Raw genomic sequence first — 16933 nt, 5'->3', positions numbered from 1 at the left:
TTAGTTAATCAAAACTACTGACAGAACTGAAGAACACCACCATAACCAATTTAATAATTCTCTGTTCGATGGAATACTCTATATATATGTATATCATTCCTCACCAAAAAAAATCTCTCTTTTTTTTATAGAATTTCTTTAATATCATGGAACAATACATGCAAGCCTTTCGAGACTGAGGGTATAGATAGGGGGCAGACTGACTCAATGGGGGGACAAGTGCTGAGGCTGAATTCAATTTTAGCTACTCTGTAGTGCTCTCATAGAGCGTCTCAGAGGGTTCTCTCAAGAAAATTTTAGAAAAAATGAATTTGTGCATTCTGACATATGAAATTGTTAGAACATATTAAGTAAAATTATCTTGACCACAATTATTAACTTAATGCGATCTAATTTACTTAGAACTTATGCTAGCTGTCAATCAAAATGTCATGTGATTAAGAAATTCGTAATAAATAAGCATTACTTAATAGGAAAATTTAGCCAATGCTGATTATATAGAATATTAGTCTTTCCAGATTATAATAAATACTTAATTATTTCGTTATTTTTCAAATAAAACAAGATTTAATGAAATTGTAAAAATTATTCATATTAAAATCTGATCATTAAATAAGCTCACTTTAATCCAATAAGATTAAATTATAGACTATTAATTCAAATTGCAGCAAATAGTTAATAAAGAAAATTGCAAAAAAAAATCTTAAAATTCATTATGTGTTGGAATTGAATTAACTGTATGTTAAATCTATAATATTAAATTTTATATTACAATAATACATGAACAAAATCACTTAATCATTTTTTTGTCTTGGATTTTACATGAAAAAGACATTATATTACAAATTTCTCATTAGGTTAGGCCCCAGTCTTCTATAGTTTATAATGAATATATTAATATATATGTTTATTTGATTAGATTATTAGATTGATATTCTACCAAGAACCTGTTTCTATAAGAGACCTATAAAATGAAATGAGAATTATATCAGGCAGAGTAGACAGGTTAATTGAAATTCAAATTAGAAAAATTCAGAATTTCAAACCAACTCACCTTCTTTCATTAAGTTTGTACTTTTTCATGACAGGTATTTGAGATTTTACATCAATAAAAAGTCACAAATGCTATTGCAAGGGTTCATTTATTTTAAAAGTAAACAGTCAAATAAACAGTCATGATTTCCGATTCTGCTTTTTTAACATATCCCTTATCTGTGTTTTCCAAAATTTGGATGTAATCTCATAATCAGTGACATTGTTGATAGAATAGTGTCCAGCTAATTATAAAATAATACATTGAAACAAACGATGTATCTAACAGCATCTAAAATAAACATACAAATGATAAAAACAGTAACTTCTCTCCACTCCCTTTAGAAATAATAATTGACTTACCGGTCTTCGAACATCAGGCAGTGTTATCCACAACAGAAACACAATGGGTATTACTAGAATATAGGTAAATCTTTCACGACATGTATCTGGCCATGACAGGTCCATTGGTTCTTCAACTTCCTCAAAATTTGGCGATGACTGAAATTACAGATACATATTTTACAAATTCTTTATTTCATATCAGTAAATTCGCTCTAATTCAACCTCACTGCACTCAAATTATTGTGAATGGTTATCCTGCTTGAATGTTTGATGCAGCTCTATTGACATCTTCATAATGTGAAGCTATTACAAACTTCATCTTATACCTTGACTGCACTAGCCAATTGTCTCGTGTCACAGAAGTTTTTAAATGTAACAATTTATTTGGATTGTACAGCACTGAAAACTGCCAATCAAAAGTCTCAACAGAAAGTCTGTAAAACATAAGCAATTATGTTTACAGTCTTTCGGTAGAGGGTTCTGATTGGCTGTATTGGCTGGCGTACAATCCAATCAAATCGCTGCATTTCATGATAAAGAAGAGTAGCTATTGCAGTCATGGTAAAAGACAATATTTGTAATAGCTTGACATTGTGAAGATTTCCTATTGGAAATTCCTAAAGCTAATATAGTATAAATTGTTGGAATTTTTATTTAATCAAATAATAATTTTCAAAGGTTTTATAAGATAATACATTTTTATCATGAATTCTATTTTCAATCTCTTTTCATCAATTCTTTTTTTCTAATAATTCATTTTTTCTAATAATTTATTTTTTCTCATGATATTTTTTCTATATTTTTTTGTTGATGAAATGAAGAGAATATTGGGTTTCAATTATAATGAAAATAGACAAATGAAAAAGATTATCAACATCAATGTCGCATTAAGGCACAAATATAAGTTATTAACTGAATGAAAAACAACTCTTAAAGCAATATGACATAAACCTAGAGCTGTACAATTCCGTCAAACACAGATATTTTTAGATTAGTTGAAAATAATCATTTACCAAGATATCACAAATGCCAGAAGCACCTGTGTATAGTCAGGCAAAGGTACTTTCGTACATCTGAGGATATTTCTAGATATAAAAACAACAATCTTCACAGTGTTTCAGAGTTGAATGATAAGTAATGAAACTTCATGAGTCAAAACTCAAGTTCTCTCATTATCACTCTGCGAGTGGATTGGTCATTATTTTATTTGAATTATACTTGGATGTAAATAGATATCTTTTTTTCTACTAAAAATCCAATCTGTCATGCAAATGAATTTTTTCTGCAAATATCCAAAGCCATGATCTAATAGCGCTCATGTGTCTCTGCCTTTCTATATTGCATAGCGATATCACTGCAGTAATATGGATACAAATATAGATACAATTACAGCATAAGTGTGAATTGGTATAGTATTATAGGAGAAATCAGCATAACCATGATATGCTAAAAATAACACATACATGACTTGAGTAGGACAATTGGTAGGACAAACCACTCTTACAACTGTTAAAGTTGTGCATCATGTAATACACAAACCACCTCCATGACATCATGGCTGATCTCTCCTTTACACAGACATTTATCAAGAACAAAAGATTCAACTTACATCTGATTTTATATCTGATGTTGAGCCCAATTCATTGTTATTTATCGAAACATCTACATCACGTTTTGTAACTTTACCATTGAGTTGATTGTCCGATTCTAACATTGTCAAGGTCGTCTCTTGACTTGCAGACGGACTCTTTCTTGTTTCTCCATTTTGTTGATTGTCCGGTGAAACTTGACCGTTGGAAATTGTGTGAATTTGTGTGTCTGATTTGTCAAAGGCTCCATTTTGAATTCCATTGATAGATTCTTTTTTATTCTGGGCATCAATTAGAACTTGTAATGTGGCCATGGCATGCATATGCATAGCTTTATCATCAACTTTAGCTGCAAGAAAGGAAAATATAAAGAAATATATAATATGATAGCATCATGTATGGAACTTTGTTTTTAAGCATACCCAAATCTGTCTTCAAAGCAATGCTACTATTTGAACTCAAAACCATTTTAAATCTGTGTTTAAATCTGACATATTTTAGCTAAATCAAGGGCAATAACTCCTTGCATCATGAAGAGATGTAATCTTATTGATTTTTATAAATATGTAAGAAAGATGTAAATATTTTAACTAGCGTGCGTGTGTCCTAAATATTGGACTAAATGGCCTTTGGGAGATTTCAGACGAGATAGCTGATATCAGTTCCATGTAATTGTAACAGATAAAGATTGGTCTAATTAATATAATTATAGGATAAAGAATGCTGTACATTGCATGACAACCGCAAAATATACCGTAATCAAAATTGCGTACTTAAGTCTATAAATAGAATCAAATCAGAGAGGAAATGGAGGGAATCTAGTATAGATAATCTGAACTAGATGTAGTCATGCCAAGTTAAGGTATCAGGTGGCGATAGAACGTGTAATTTCAAGCAAAAACAGGTCTTTTTCTTCAGCTTTTATTGATTATTCCTGCTGTTTTATGAGTGGCCATTGATCTCTTAAGCCCCCGCAGTCCCTCAACCAAATCAAAGTAACATAAATTGTGATGATGACCTTTCAAAAGAATCCACTAGCTAATCAAACAGACAAGTGAATAGTGAAAAGAGATGATCGAATTATCCTTACTTGGGTGTCATCAATTCATTTCTGTCTGTTTTCAAGACGAATCTTATCCTCAATAATCCTGATTGAGAGACAGAAATTCAATTCATTATGTACCAATGCCAACAGGCAGAAATTATTTCGGACATTTATTATCGTTGAGTGATAGCAGGGCAGTACAGGTCACACGTCAAAGAAATTTTGATACTTCTCATCAATAAATTATCACCTTCTCTTTCATAATTATCTTCCAGAACCCTGACACTTGTCTTTGTGCTGAATATACTTCTTTTGATCAGGCAATAACATTCAAGAGATAGCAAGGCAGGGGGCACTACTAGTTATACAAACGTTATTACGTATTAGTAGAAATTTATCACAGGAAACCTTTTTACAAATCAGACCTGTTTTAGCAATATTACCCACTTTAACTACAAAGAACAGATGGCCTCAGATGGCCCCCTGTCAATGAAGGCCTGGCTACCTCACTGTTAAGATATTTCCTACACTGAAGAATAACCACCCATAAGTAAATAATCATATTCTTTCAAAGTGTCTGTGTACTCTAATTTACTTAATGTACTCTATTTATATCATAGTCTGTGTTCAAAATGAAGCTGATTGCAAAATTTATAAATTTGACTGTTTTTTTTACAGTTACCAGCATCATATTTATTACTGCTACTATTAATATTATGGCAAAAAGATTCACAGTATGTGTAAAAAAACCTGTATATTTGTGATCAATGAGAAAGAAAATATTTCGAATCCATATACCAACTGCAATGACAATGGCTAAACAATTATTTCAGAGTAAAAACCTAGGATAAAAATCTTATTAAAGGTTGTTTCATGAGTTCTATGCACTTGAGAATCCTTGAGCACTCAATTTTTCAGATTCCGTAATTGATTAAAAAAAAATCAATTAGAACTAAGTTTTCTTCCTAAGGTCATACTAAGGACATATTTATCTATTAAATATATATAATCCCAGCCTATACTCTTTTTTATAGAGAATCTATTACTATTATCAGATTTCAAATATACAGTAATTTGTTTTTATCTGCTAGAGTTATATTGACATTTCAATCAAATCTTTGGAGGGGGAGGGTGGAGGTGGGGGAGGTGTCATATCTCCATCATCTCTGTGTCTGCTTTTATTTTACTTATGAAAAATACCTTTGGTACCCTAGACTAACTCTTTCATATTACAGAATTGTGAATTAAGAAAGTTTTCATTTTCATTTTATTTTTGTAAAATAGAGCTTGTTTCTTTTTAACTTCTACCAAGTCATCTACACCATGTCAACTATTACTAACTATTGCTGTATTCACTAGCATACAATCTAATCAAATGCCTGGATTTACAAACATTCCGTGATACAAAGTGCCTTATGGTGTCAAGATAGTTTGTAAAAGCTTGACATTATGAAGATGCTGAAGTCTGTGTGCTCACCTTCTCCATTGCCAATAGGATCTATAGTATGAATCATCAACTGTAACATCCCATGTCGAAATCTACCTGCTCCAGCATGTAATATTGGTAAACTACAAGATCGTTCTGTTTTCTGAAATTATAGATAATAATCAACATTTAGTCAATTCGTCAAGTAATGTAACAAAAATTCATAGCCAGGCATGATAACATACGCTAACAGCATGTGTTAAGTCATATCAAGATTAATACTGTTGCTGGAAAAATTGAACAACATAAGCCAGCAAATAACTTAAGATTGTAAAAGCAGCTGCCTAAAACTTTGATAAAAAAATATAGCACCTATATTTTTGTATAAATAAAAGCCTGAATTATAGCATTTATAACTTAATTAACAGATGTAAAACTACTTTACAGAAGGACACAGTATCCAATGTAACTTTCATTAGGAAATGAAGTTTACAGACAGATTTGACCACTGGCAAACATATCTTCTGTTATACTTTTAGGTTAATTGATTTCTAATAATTGCACACCGATTAGCTTTGAACTTGAAATAAATTTCCTTGAAACTATAAACTGTATTATCGCAAATTAAAATTTATTGACACTTACAGCAACCTTGGTTGCACATTTCATAAAGAGAAATAGGATAGTTGATGAGAAACTGAGTATATCAACAATCTTGGTATAAATAATTTATTAACTCTGTTTGTATACAAGATTGATTCTTTTCAATACTTCCAGGTCAGTTGAAATCAATGTTGATAGATGATAGATAGTAATCTAGATAGATACAGTGGTGGCGCCAGCCTTTTGATACTGGGGGTACGAATAGGGGGCAGACAAACCCAATGGGGGGGGGACAACTTTCGAAGATGAATTCAAAATACAGCAACTCTGTGAAGGCATCATAATAGTCACAAGGCTCTCATTTAGCATCCATCCGAGACGTGCATTCTGACACGTATTTTGGAGCAAAAACGTATTAATATCATATTTCTAAATTTGTTAGAAATAACATAGAGGTACAATTGGGGGTGTAAACCATTATTCTAGGGCAAATGCCCCAACACCCCTCTCTAAACCCCCCTAATTCTCATGGTTTGAACTAAGAAGAAGGTAGGGCCTACACAAATTCAGTTTTCATGTTTTGTTCCTACTTATTTTGTTTTGAAGTTTTGTTCCTACTCATTGTATTGAAATGTTTCACTTCATTAATAATATCTTTATAATTCATTATAATTAAAATACCTCCCATCCTTAATTGCAGATTATATATATAATGTGTTTTTTGCGCCTTACTTTAATACAGTGAATCAATATACATTAGTTCATATCAAACTATCCTCTCGAGTATTCATCATACATTGATAGAGGTTAAATCCTGAGGCACAAAAAACTTAAATTGATTGTCATCATTGTGTACATAACTTGGCTGTAATTTATATATAATATCATTTACTTAATTACAATTACAAAAATAAAATAGATATATATATTAAAACAAATAAGTATTAAACTCATATTAATTCTAAATTACATATTATATTAGATTAGAACATTCGAATTTTAACAATAATACTGATTATCTTAGCAACCATTTCTAAACGATTTTGGTTAAATTTCTCAAAAAATTTACAGGTATATTTCTTTTTCACAACTTTTTCCCCAAAATTTGTTAATTTAACTATCTCATTTTTAAACAAAACCGGAAATTGCAGAGTCTCAGTCATAGTCAAAAAGAAAATATTCCCAAAAATACATTCTCACAATGTGTCATGTGTGTATTCAGATAAAATATACACCTACATCTTTGTCTACTTATTCAGCTTTAGGTATATATATTATTTTAGTCTTAAGGATAGGCTATTCAGTAATAACATGAAATATTGACATAGTGTATCTAATTATAGATATATTTCATCATATAGTCCTGATATAGCTTATAGCACATCTAAGTTTAACATTCAGGAAAACCACATAATGCAACTAAACAATAAAGAGAAGTTCTCCTTTGTTTATTAACTAAAAGGAGTTTCATCCATTCATATGAATTAACACATGAAAATTCTACGTTCAAAAAAATCTACAAGTAATTAATGCAGGTGATATTTGTTATGTTTTGAGAGAAGTTCTCCTTTGTTTATTAACTAAAAGGAGTTTCATTCATTCATTCATATATTCATCAATGAACACAAAAAAATCTATATTTAATCTTTTTATAATTAATGCCTGTGATATTTTTGTGTTTTATGACGTAGCTATCTCTCTACATCTTTAAATAACTCAAATCACTTAATCAATTAATAAACTCTTCCCTAAATGTTTCAATTAAAAATATCAGCTCTGAAATAAACTGTACATCTGAAATGTGCGTACATTGATACCAGAGACCGTTTCTTACAAATTTGTGCGACTGAATTTGCATGTTAAGTGAAGAAAAACATTATTTTTGTTGTTTTCAAATCGTTAATTTATAATATTTACGTTCATACATTAATCTGCAATATTTTGAGTCTAGTTTTTAATTCTGTTATCTGTTAACTTAGATATTCACAGGAATATAGTAATATAATGCATAATGTCTAATGACATTGACTGGTTATAATGCATAATGTCTAATGACATTGACTGTTTATAATGTATATTGTATAATGTATAATATCTAATGACATTGACTGGTTATAATGTATATTGTATAATGTATAATATCTAATGACATTGACTGGTTATAATGTATATTGTATAATGTATAATATCTAATGACATTGACTGGTTATAATGCATAATGTCTAATGACATTGACTGTTTATAATGTATATTGTATAATGTATAATGTCTAATGACATTGACTGGTTATAATGCATAATGTCTAATGACATTGACTGTTTATAATGTATATTGTATATTGTATAATGTCTAATGACATTGACTGGTTATAATGCATAATGTCTAATGACATTGACTGGTTATAATGTATAATGTATATTGTATAATGTATAATATCTAATGACATTGACTGGTTATAATGTATAATGTATATTGTATATGTATTAAATTATAGCTAATGACGTCTTTGATACAAGGAAAATGAAAAAGTGGAATAAAAATATTGATCAGCTTCTATTTTGGCATATCCGTTAATCAACACAGTAAAATCTGTTTTCCTATCAATTTTTCTAAAATCATTATTTGTAATGTAAAGTAAAATAGTATAAATCTATAATAATAATAATAATAGTCCATCCTTGTATTGTTTATTAGACACTGGTCAAGTTCTTTGTTATTTTGACAACTGCACATTAGCAAATAATTGCTAAATATGCCATGAAGAATACTGCTATAGTAATAATTGCTATATAGTGCTAATACTGCTATAGTAATAATTGCCATCTAGTGCTAATACTGCTATCTAGTGCTAATACTGCTATAGTAATAATTGCCATCTAGTGCTAATACTGCTATAGTAATAATTGCCATCTAGTGCTAATACTGCTATAGTAATAATTGCCATATAGTGCTAATACTGCTATAGTAATAATTGCTATATAGTGCTAATACTGCTATAGTAATAATTGCCATCTAGTGCTAATACTGCTATAGTAATAATTGCCATCTAGTGCTAATACTGCTATAGTAATAATTGCTATATAGTGCTAATACTGCTATAGTAATAATTGCTATATAGTGCTAATACTGCTATAGTAATAATTGCTATATAGTGCTAATACTGCTATAGTAATAATTGCCATCTAGTGCTAATACTGCTATAGTAATAATTGCCATCTAGTGCTAATACTGCTATAGTAATAATTGCCATCTAGTGCTAATACTGCTATAGTAATAATTGCTATATAGTGCTAATACTGCTATAGTAATAATTGCTATATAGTGCTAATACTGCTATAGTAATAATTGCTATATAGTGCTAATACTGCTAGTTATGGGTTAAAAATATCAATTCAAGCAACACATTTTATTTTATTCTTAGTTTTATTCATCAAAATTATGATTTTTATGCAGCAATTCTCTCTTCAGTCTCTCAATGTTCGTGTCATTCAATGATAATAGCTAGGTCAAATCATAGCAGGCTATGGTCTGGCGTTTTGAAAGCAATAGTTCTATCAATTTTTCATATCCTGAAACCTAAAGTCTAAAGAATTTAAAGTCAAAATGTTAAAGTCTTCATTCCAATTGGAAATTTCAAAATCAATAAAGGAAATATGCTGAATCAGCAGAAATGTCTGATGAAATGAAGAAGCCAATGTTATTTGACAGGTTTGAATCAACAGTCATCATTTTACATGTATATAGTTCCAGCTCGATAGTCAGTGTCTTCAAACATCAACCATTTCACTGTCTGTAACATGGTTAATTTAAAAGAAAGCCGTGGAGACTGGAGAGTAAGATAGAGACCTGATTAATTGAGTGATAGGTTCTCTAAAATCACACAGAAAATACATAAACTAGATAGGTTCACATAAAATAGCTATTAATATCTCATTCATTTTTACATTCAAGTCTGGAACACACAGCAGCAGGAGTTCTTAACTTGATCAAAATGTCAAAATGGTGGGGAAAAATTTGGGTTCTACCTCCTTTTCTACAGAGAACGGGGTGAGTGGGGTGGGGGAAGGTAGTTAGGGGGGGGAGGGGTGGGGGAATCTGAAAATCTTGTCTGCAAAATATGAAATTTGGCCTTTTCAAAAAGATTATTCAAGTTAAAATATTCATATTAGTTCTAATGTTCATCAATATAGATGAATAAACCTCACACTGGACATCGTGATACGATTTTCAATGAATTTTAATAAAAAAAAAAAACAACTGCTTCCAAATCATGATGAATAATAATAAGTAAATTATCACCATACTGATAAAAATTCTACTTTATTTGTGCTGACTGAATTTTGAAACATATAAAATATAATTACATGTATGGATGCCCAGACACTGAACAGGTTTCTAAATCTAATTTAAATCATATTTATTCTATATGTCAAGGAGTCAAGGAGTGAAAGGAATCAAAGATAACGCTCTTTTCAAATTTAGATATTTTGTATCAAAGATTTAATAAGTTTGTGGAGTGTCAAATATAATAACCAAGATGCTCTTATCAGATATTCTGTACTTACGATTGCCAAAAAAGTCTAAAATATCTATTCAAAACTTTATTTTATGCCTTAGATTTCTCATGCGAAGAATCGTCAGTGGTAGAAGACCCACAATACAACACTTTGCCCAGAAAATGAATAAATACATGACCAGCACTTTATTTCCAGCCTAAGACTTTCTGTGTCAAGAACTGCCAGAGGTAGAAGGATATCGACGAGTGGCTTGAGATATATTACAACCTGAACATAACATCTTCTATAATCTGATGTGTGTGTCTACCTTAAGACAGAACACTTTATCTTCTCGATTGTAAATCCCACAGCACCGTAGATCCTTCCGATATCACCCACCATATTTAATAGCAACTTGTACAGATAAAATTAATGGAAACATCACTCGTTACAAGGGAAGGTTTGATCTGCCTATATCAACTTTGATAAACCTGACAATTCATTCTATAAATGATCTGGCAAACCTTTTAACTAATCTGAAGGGTTAGGATAATCCTCTGTCTTGCATTCAAAAGATATTAAATTCTAATGAATTCTAAATTTCATTAATTTTCTTTAGAAAGAGAAAGGGATAGGAAGTAGCAGCATCTAATATTTTTAAAAAAATGATGTCTTTTGATAACAAAATCCAACTGACTTCGGCCATTGCTTTTGGCTATGATCTTTCACAAAACATCTTACCAATAACCAATTATATTCAGGCAAAAAGTGACAATAAACCTTGCAAACAATGAACATAAAAACCTCTTTACTTCTAAGCTCCAAGCTTCTTATCCCATAGTACCACAACTTCTAAAAAATCATTATTTCATGGCTGTTTAAGTTGATTCACAGCCGAAAGTTGGAAACATGGCAAAACTGTCCAACCGTTTTAAGAACATGAGAGAGATTAGATAAAATCCATGATTTTATGATCTCACTTTATCTTTATAAAATGTGAAAGGACAGATCAGGAAATACATTAGCCATTTCTTAGATCTGTTTCAGCACAAGACAGATTACGCAATGCCACAATATCTCTTGACATGAAAGGACAGCGATGCTTTTATTCAGTTCAAAGGAAGAGTTTGTAAACACTTTTTTTTCTATACTAATTATTTGAAATACATGTCAACTATTTGCACTGTTTTTGTATGTTTTACCCGCCTCCGTCAAGTCCTAAATTTAAACGGTAACCTCTATTTTCCTACCAGCTACCCCAAACTAGAACACATTTCTGTAATCTTATATTAGTTGTATAGAATTATTCTTATTCTCGTAAACTTATTTGAAAGGGATTTTAAAGAGGTTTTCTGACACAAAATTGAAATGGTGAAAATCAGTACTATCAGTGTCTCCAAAACACATAGAAAGTTCAGAACACCTTTTTATAATTTCTTTTAGTCAGGATTTTTAAAGGATCAAGCACAGATCACAATAATTTTCTTTTCAAGTAATTTGTATTAATGATTGAGATTAAATAATAAGGGGTTGTAATCCGAATTGTAAAGTTTGTCTTAACTTTAGGTTGAATTCTTGCAAAAAAAAAAAAAACAAAGTAAAAAGATAAAGAAATTTGTTTACTACTGAAAATTTTCTTAATTAACGGATTTCCACCAAACCTCCTGAAACTTTCCATTAATTTTATATCCACAGAACTTGTTAATATTAATATGATCATTTAATAACTAGTACTAATCAATAGAAGAATATATAGTCAATACCTGGGAATGCCAAGCCCAATTCTATAGTTCAAACACCTTCATTTCACTGAACTTTTGTGTTGTTGGAAAAGTTTTGGTTTTAGCACAGTGCTTAACTCTGACTTACAACAAGTTTAATTTTCTGTTAAATATTTCTTAAATCTTACTTATAATATCTGAGAGTTTTGTGGATAGTGACATCATAAAATGTTTAGTTTTAGTGGACTGGTAAGAACCACAGACGTTCAATTGAAAATTTGAATGGTGCAATTTGATGTTATCAGTGTCCAGGATACACATAAGAAGTTAAGAAAACCTCTTTACAATCCCAACAATATCTATGACAGTATCAAATATGCACCATGGGAATTTTACCCCCCATCAAGCAAGGTGTAAACAGTTAGATTCAATTTCTGTCCCTATTTCTTGATATGTAAAAATATTCCCTTTAAACATTGTATTATGAGAAAATAAACAACAATGATATTTTGCCTGTATAAAGGTATATTGATTTCTATAGTTGATATATCTCTTAGCAACTTTCTAAACATATCAAACAATATATATATTCTTTACTCTTAATCTTATTACTAGTCAATATATTCATATTTCTAATTAAAACCCAGGATATTTTCAAATCCATCATGAAGGGTAATATTCATTTTTCAACAAAATCAAGTTTGAAGAGGATTGGGCTTAAGTACAATACAAAAAAACACACATGTTTTGAATAATTCCAATTGCAAAGAAATATCAAATACAAAGATATTCCTTATACAAAGAAATACCAAATACAAAAGAAATATCAAATACAAAGATATTCCTCATATAAAGAAATACCAAATACAAAGAAATATCAAATACAAATATATACCTAATACAAGGATATTCCAAATACAAGAATATCAGAATACAGTGGAAGGGGTATAGAGTTAGATATGTCTTTAGCTTTCGCCACAACATCTTAATTTTTTCTTTCTTCGGGAATACAATCTAACTCATTAGCTTTAGGTGTGAACAGAATTGCACAAAAATAAAAACTTGCCCTTATGGCTTATTATTCAAATCAATAGAATAATTTTTTTGATAAAGTAAAGAGACAGAAAATCCATAACTTGGAAACTTACATTCGATTTGCCCTTATGTATTTTTATTTCAATCAATTCAATAATTTTCCAAAAAAAAAGCATCCTTGATCTGTGAATTGGAAACTTGCATTCGATTTGCACTTTATGTTCAAATCAATATATAATTTCCACTTAAAAAAGTAGCTATTCTGTGAATTAGAAACTTACATTCGATTTCTCCTTTGTATTTTTCTTTCAATCAATTTAACAATTTTTTTATTAAACGAGCAGATGATCCATAAATTGAAAACTTGCATTTGATATGAAGGTTATTGATACTAATTGAAAAAACAGAATTACAGTATCTTCATATATCAAGACCATATATATTAATTTACTAATCATATTATCTAATTAGACTAGGACAGATAATATCCTTATAGCTAGGATGTTGATATCAGATTACTAAGATTAAGGTCACCTTTCATGGCATTAAAATTCAAGGAGTTTCTTGGTACAGGAGAAACTTTGAGCACTTGACCTCGCGATCACCCTAATGGTGATGATTTGAGTAAGTAATTTTTAAGTGTGGGTGACGGCGTTCACGCTTTTCCCTGGTTAAAATATTTGTACAAAAAATAAATTAAAAAAGATCTCAACCAATTTCCTAGGCAACCAAGATTCTATCAATTTTACATGCTTGTGTTGTTCACCTTACGTAATAGCTATATTATATCAAATTATGTAAAATTTCTGAAGTTAAGAAGTGGCAAAAGGAGCAAAGCAAAAAATTGCTGAATTGAAATCATAGTGAAATAGCTGTCAGTTGAAATCTCATGTGATTGTGAATTCCTAAACTATAAAGTGAGCCACTTTAAAGAAAATTTATCCAATGCTGATTGGATAAAAAAGGGTTAAGTTTTGATAGACTTTATCATGCAATGGAATTCTACACCTTTAGTTGATCACCCTAATGTACTGATGGAATCAATCAAAAAGACATAAACAGAAAACATGAGAGCAAATTTCTTATGCAATCATTGAGTTGTAATCAAAAGATGTGGGATGTTGTGGCTCATGAACATATAAAAACAATTCAATATTAAAACTCTGCTACAAAAACAAAGCTTCAACTGCGACAAGTTTCCAATTCCTTAATTACAGTTACATGACCAGGCCAACTTCCGTTCCCAAATGGAATCAGAGAACAAAATTAAAGTAAATGATTTATCATGTACTCTTTTTTACGTCAAAGCTGGATGACAGTTCACTAAATTGAAACCTACATTATCTTAATTGGTATGATTCAGAAACATAAGATTGCGTAAATCTTGTATTCCCTCGGGGTTATCAATGTCCATTTTAGGAATATGCAAGTATTTTCTGCTGCTCTGAATTTAGATGTCATGTCAATAGCAAACATCAGTAATTCAATATATCATGCTTAGTTACTCTGCTGATTTGAATTATATTGAAAATATTGATCGTGATTGGTAAGCGTAGTAACCAGAAGAAAAAACACTGCGTTACATCTTGATCAGGATTTGAAACAGATTGTACTAACAGATTGAAGGACAGTGAAATATATCCAGTAGTGTTTCTACAGCCTTAGAATTGAGGCTAAAGATTTCAAGGTGTAAAGTATACAGACTTTTCAATACTGCAGCATTTGTGGTTAATAAATGCATTTAAATACAGTATTAGAATCAAACAGATCCTCTTGGATGATATTTATCTCAGTCAAACACCTCATCAAAAGAGGAACTATGTAAAACAGTGACTATCATCAGAAAAAAAAATAAATTGTAGCCTTAAACCTGAGCTAGAACCAGCAGGCAGTATCTTAGTCAGCAATTAAGTTTGCTTTTTTCTTATATTAACAGTTATTAGGTTAAAATTCCAGCAAAATACAGGTATTATGTTTCTTATTGAAATGTTAACATAGAATTATTTCAAAAACTTCAGGAAACAAAAAGTAATAATTATAACTCTTCTTATGGCAATTTCTCCCACTCAATTTTTCTTCAGAACTGATCTAATAAAACAATTTTTAAGTAGAAGTTTCTTCTGTGTTCTCTTGTAATCTGCTTATTCTGTCAAAAATACAGGTATTTATTGAAGGTGAAATGAGGAACTTTTTGTAAGTAAAGCAGCTACAACACCCCTCATCTTTCTAATGTTCCATTTGATAAGATAAGTTGCTGTGTTGAGGGCAAGCACCTGCATTATCTATACATTTCCATACTGTAGTTGGATGCCCAAAACTCTTGTGTGCTCGTTGAAAGATTGAAAAATCTAAAGGGGAAATGAATGGTCAGATATTCAGATAAATATTAAAAAAATTCTCACCTCATTCAACAGGCTATCGGTACTCTGAACTTTATTTATAGAAGCTTTCTGTAGACATCCTTTAACAGCACGTTCAATAGAATGATTAAATTTCATAAACAACACATACCCGAAATAACATAAAAATAACAGAAGGGCTTCCCACCACACTATTTTACCATCCAGAAAAAATACTATCAGCAAAATTAAGTCAAAACTGTAGAAAGAAACGTCACGGAATAAAGGCCACCATGTTAGTTTTAACACCTCTTTGCTGAACAACGCACACATTCCAATAACAAACAAAATATTGAACACAGCCGAGCCAACAATAGTACCAATCCCCACATTGTTATTGGCTAAAAACACTCCAATGATACTGATAAAGAGTTCAGGTGCACTACCACCAGCAGCCATAAAAGTAGCTCCGGCCACATCTTCCGACAAGTTTAAGCGTTCGATTATAACACCCAGGGATGGCACAAAGAATTCATCACAGACAATGGCTACAGCAACAAACATGTAAATAAGACCAAGGATATGAAGGACAAACGCACCGTGTTCTAACTGATATTTCGTGAAAGCATCTTGAGGGTAAACTCCACCACTAGAATTTTCTGATGATAATAACTTTCTGAGAGGGAATGCACCATGTTCTGAGTTCAAATGGTCATTATATTCTGTGGATAAAAATGCACTTCCAACTGATGTGCCCAAAGTTAAAATATAGCCCACTGTAACCAGTCCTGCTATGATGCCAATTCTTATCTTTCTTCCTTTTTTTCCTAGTATTGCTTGAATTCGTAAGTTTCCCATAGTTATTGCCTGTTATGTATTCCACCAATTAAAAATGTTACCTATTCAGTTCCTTTGTGAAAAAATCTTCCTTTTCCATCTTGTATCATTATCTGAAATTAGATCAAAATATTCATAAAATTTCAGTTTTAATATTTTTTTTCTTTATGTACCTTGATTTTGTTTGCCCAAATGTATATTCACCCCAAGTCAGTTTTTCTTCTTGTCACATGACTGGCAAAGACCAGCTCTGAACTAGTCACTTGATGACAAACAACAGCTTTGAACTAATTACATGACTGGCAAACAACAGCTCTGAAAAGGGTAACATGACTGGCAAACAACAGCTTTGAACTAATCATATGAGTGGCCAACAACAGCTCTGAAGTAGTCATATGACTGGTAAAAAACAACAAACCTAGACTAGTCACATGACTGAAAAAAGGCCTGAACTAGTCACATAAA

The 16933-nt window shown here is 30.8% G+C and overlaps 2 protein-coding genes across 2 annotated transcripts in view; one reads left to right on the top strand and one right to left on the bottom strand.

Annotated features, from left to right (window-relative positions):
• LOTGIDRAFT_249378 (hypothetical protein) overlaps positions 1–12133 on the top strand; it is a 78583-nt gene extending 66450 nt beyond the window's left edge. Inside the window, exons 4-6 of the mRNA XM_009062978.1 lie at positions 739–755; positions 7485–7524; positions 12116–12133. The gene's annotated coding sequence lies outside the window, so the exon portion shown is untranslated. The remainder of the gene's footprint in view (positions 1–738; positions 756–7484; positions 7525–12115) is intronic.
• A 3588-nt stretch (positions 12134–15721) lies between these two features.
• LOTGIDRAFT_85195 (hypothetical protein) lies at positions 15722–16276 on the bottom strand (the record flags this gene model as incomplete). The annotated part of the gene is made up of 1 exon (XM_009062869.1): positions 15722–16276. A coding segment is annotated over one exon (555 nt), but the record flags the coding sequence as incomplete, so codon positions are not given.
• Positions 16277–16933: the final 657 nt, after the last annotated feature.

This window comes from Lottia gigantea (assembly GCF_000327385.1).
Source record: "Lottia gigantea unplaced genomic scaffold LOTGIsca_54, whole genome shotgun sequence".
Classification (NCBI taxonomy): Eukaryota; Metazoa; Mollusca; class Gastropoda; family Lottiidae; genus Lottia; species Lottia gigantea.
Note: the sequence above shows the minus strand (reverse complement) of the source record. Positions and strands in the feature narration are given on the sequence as shown.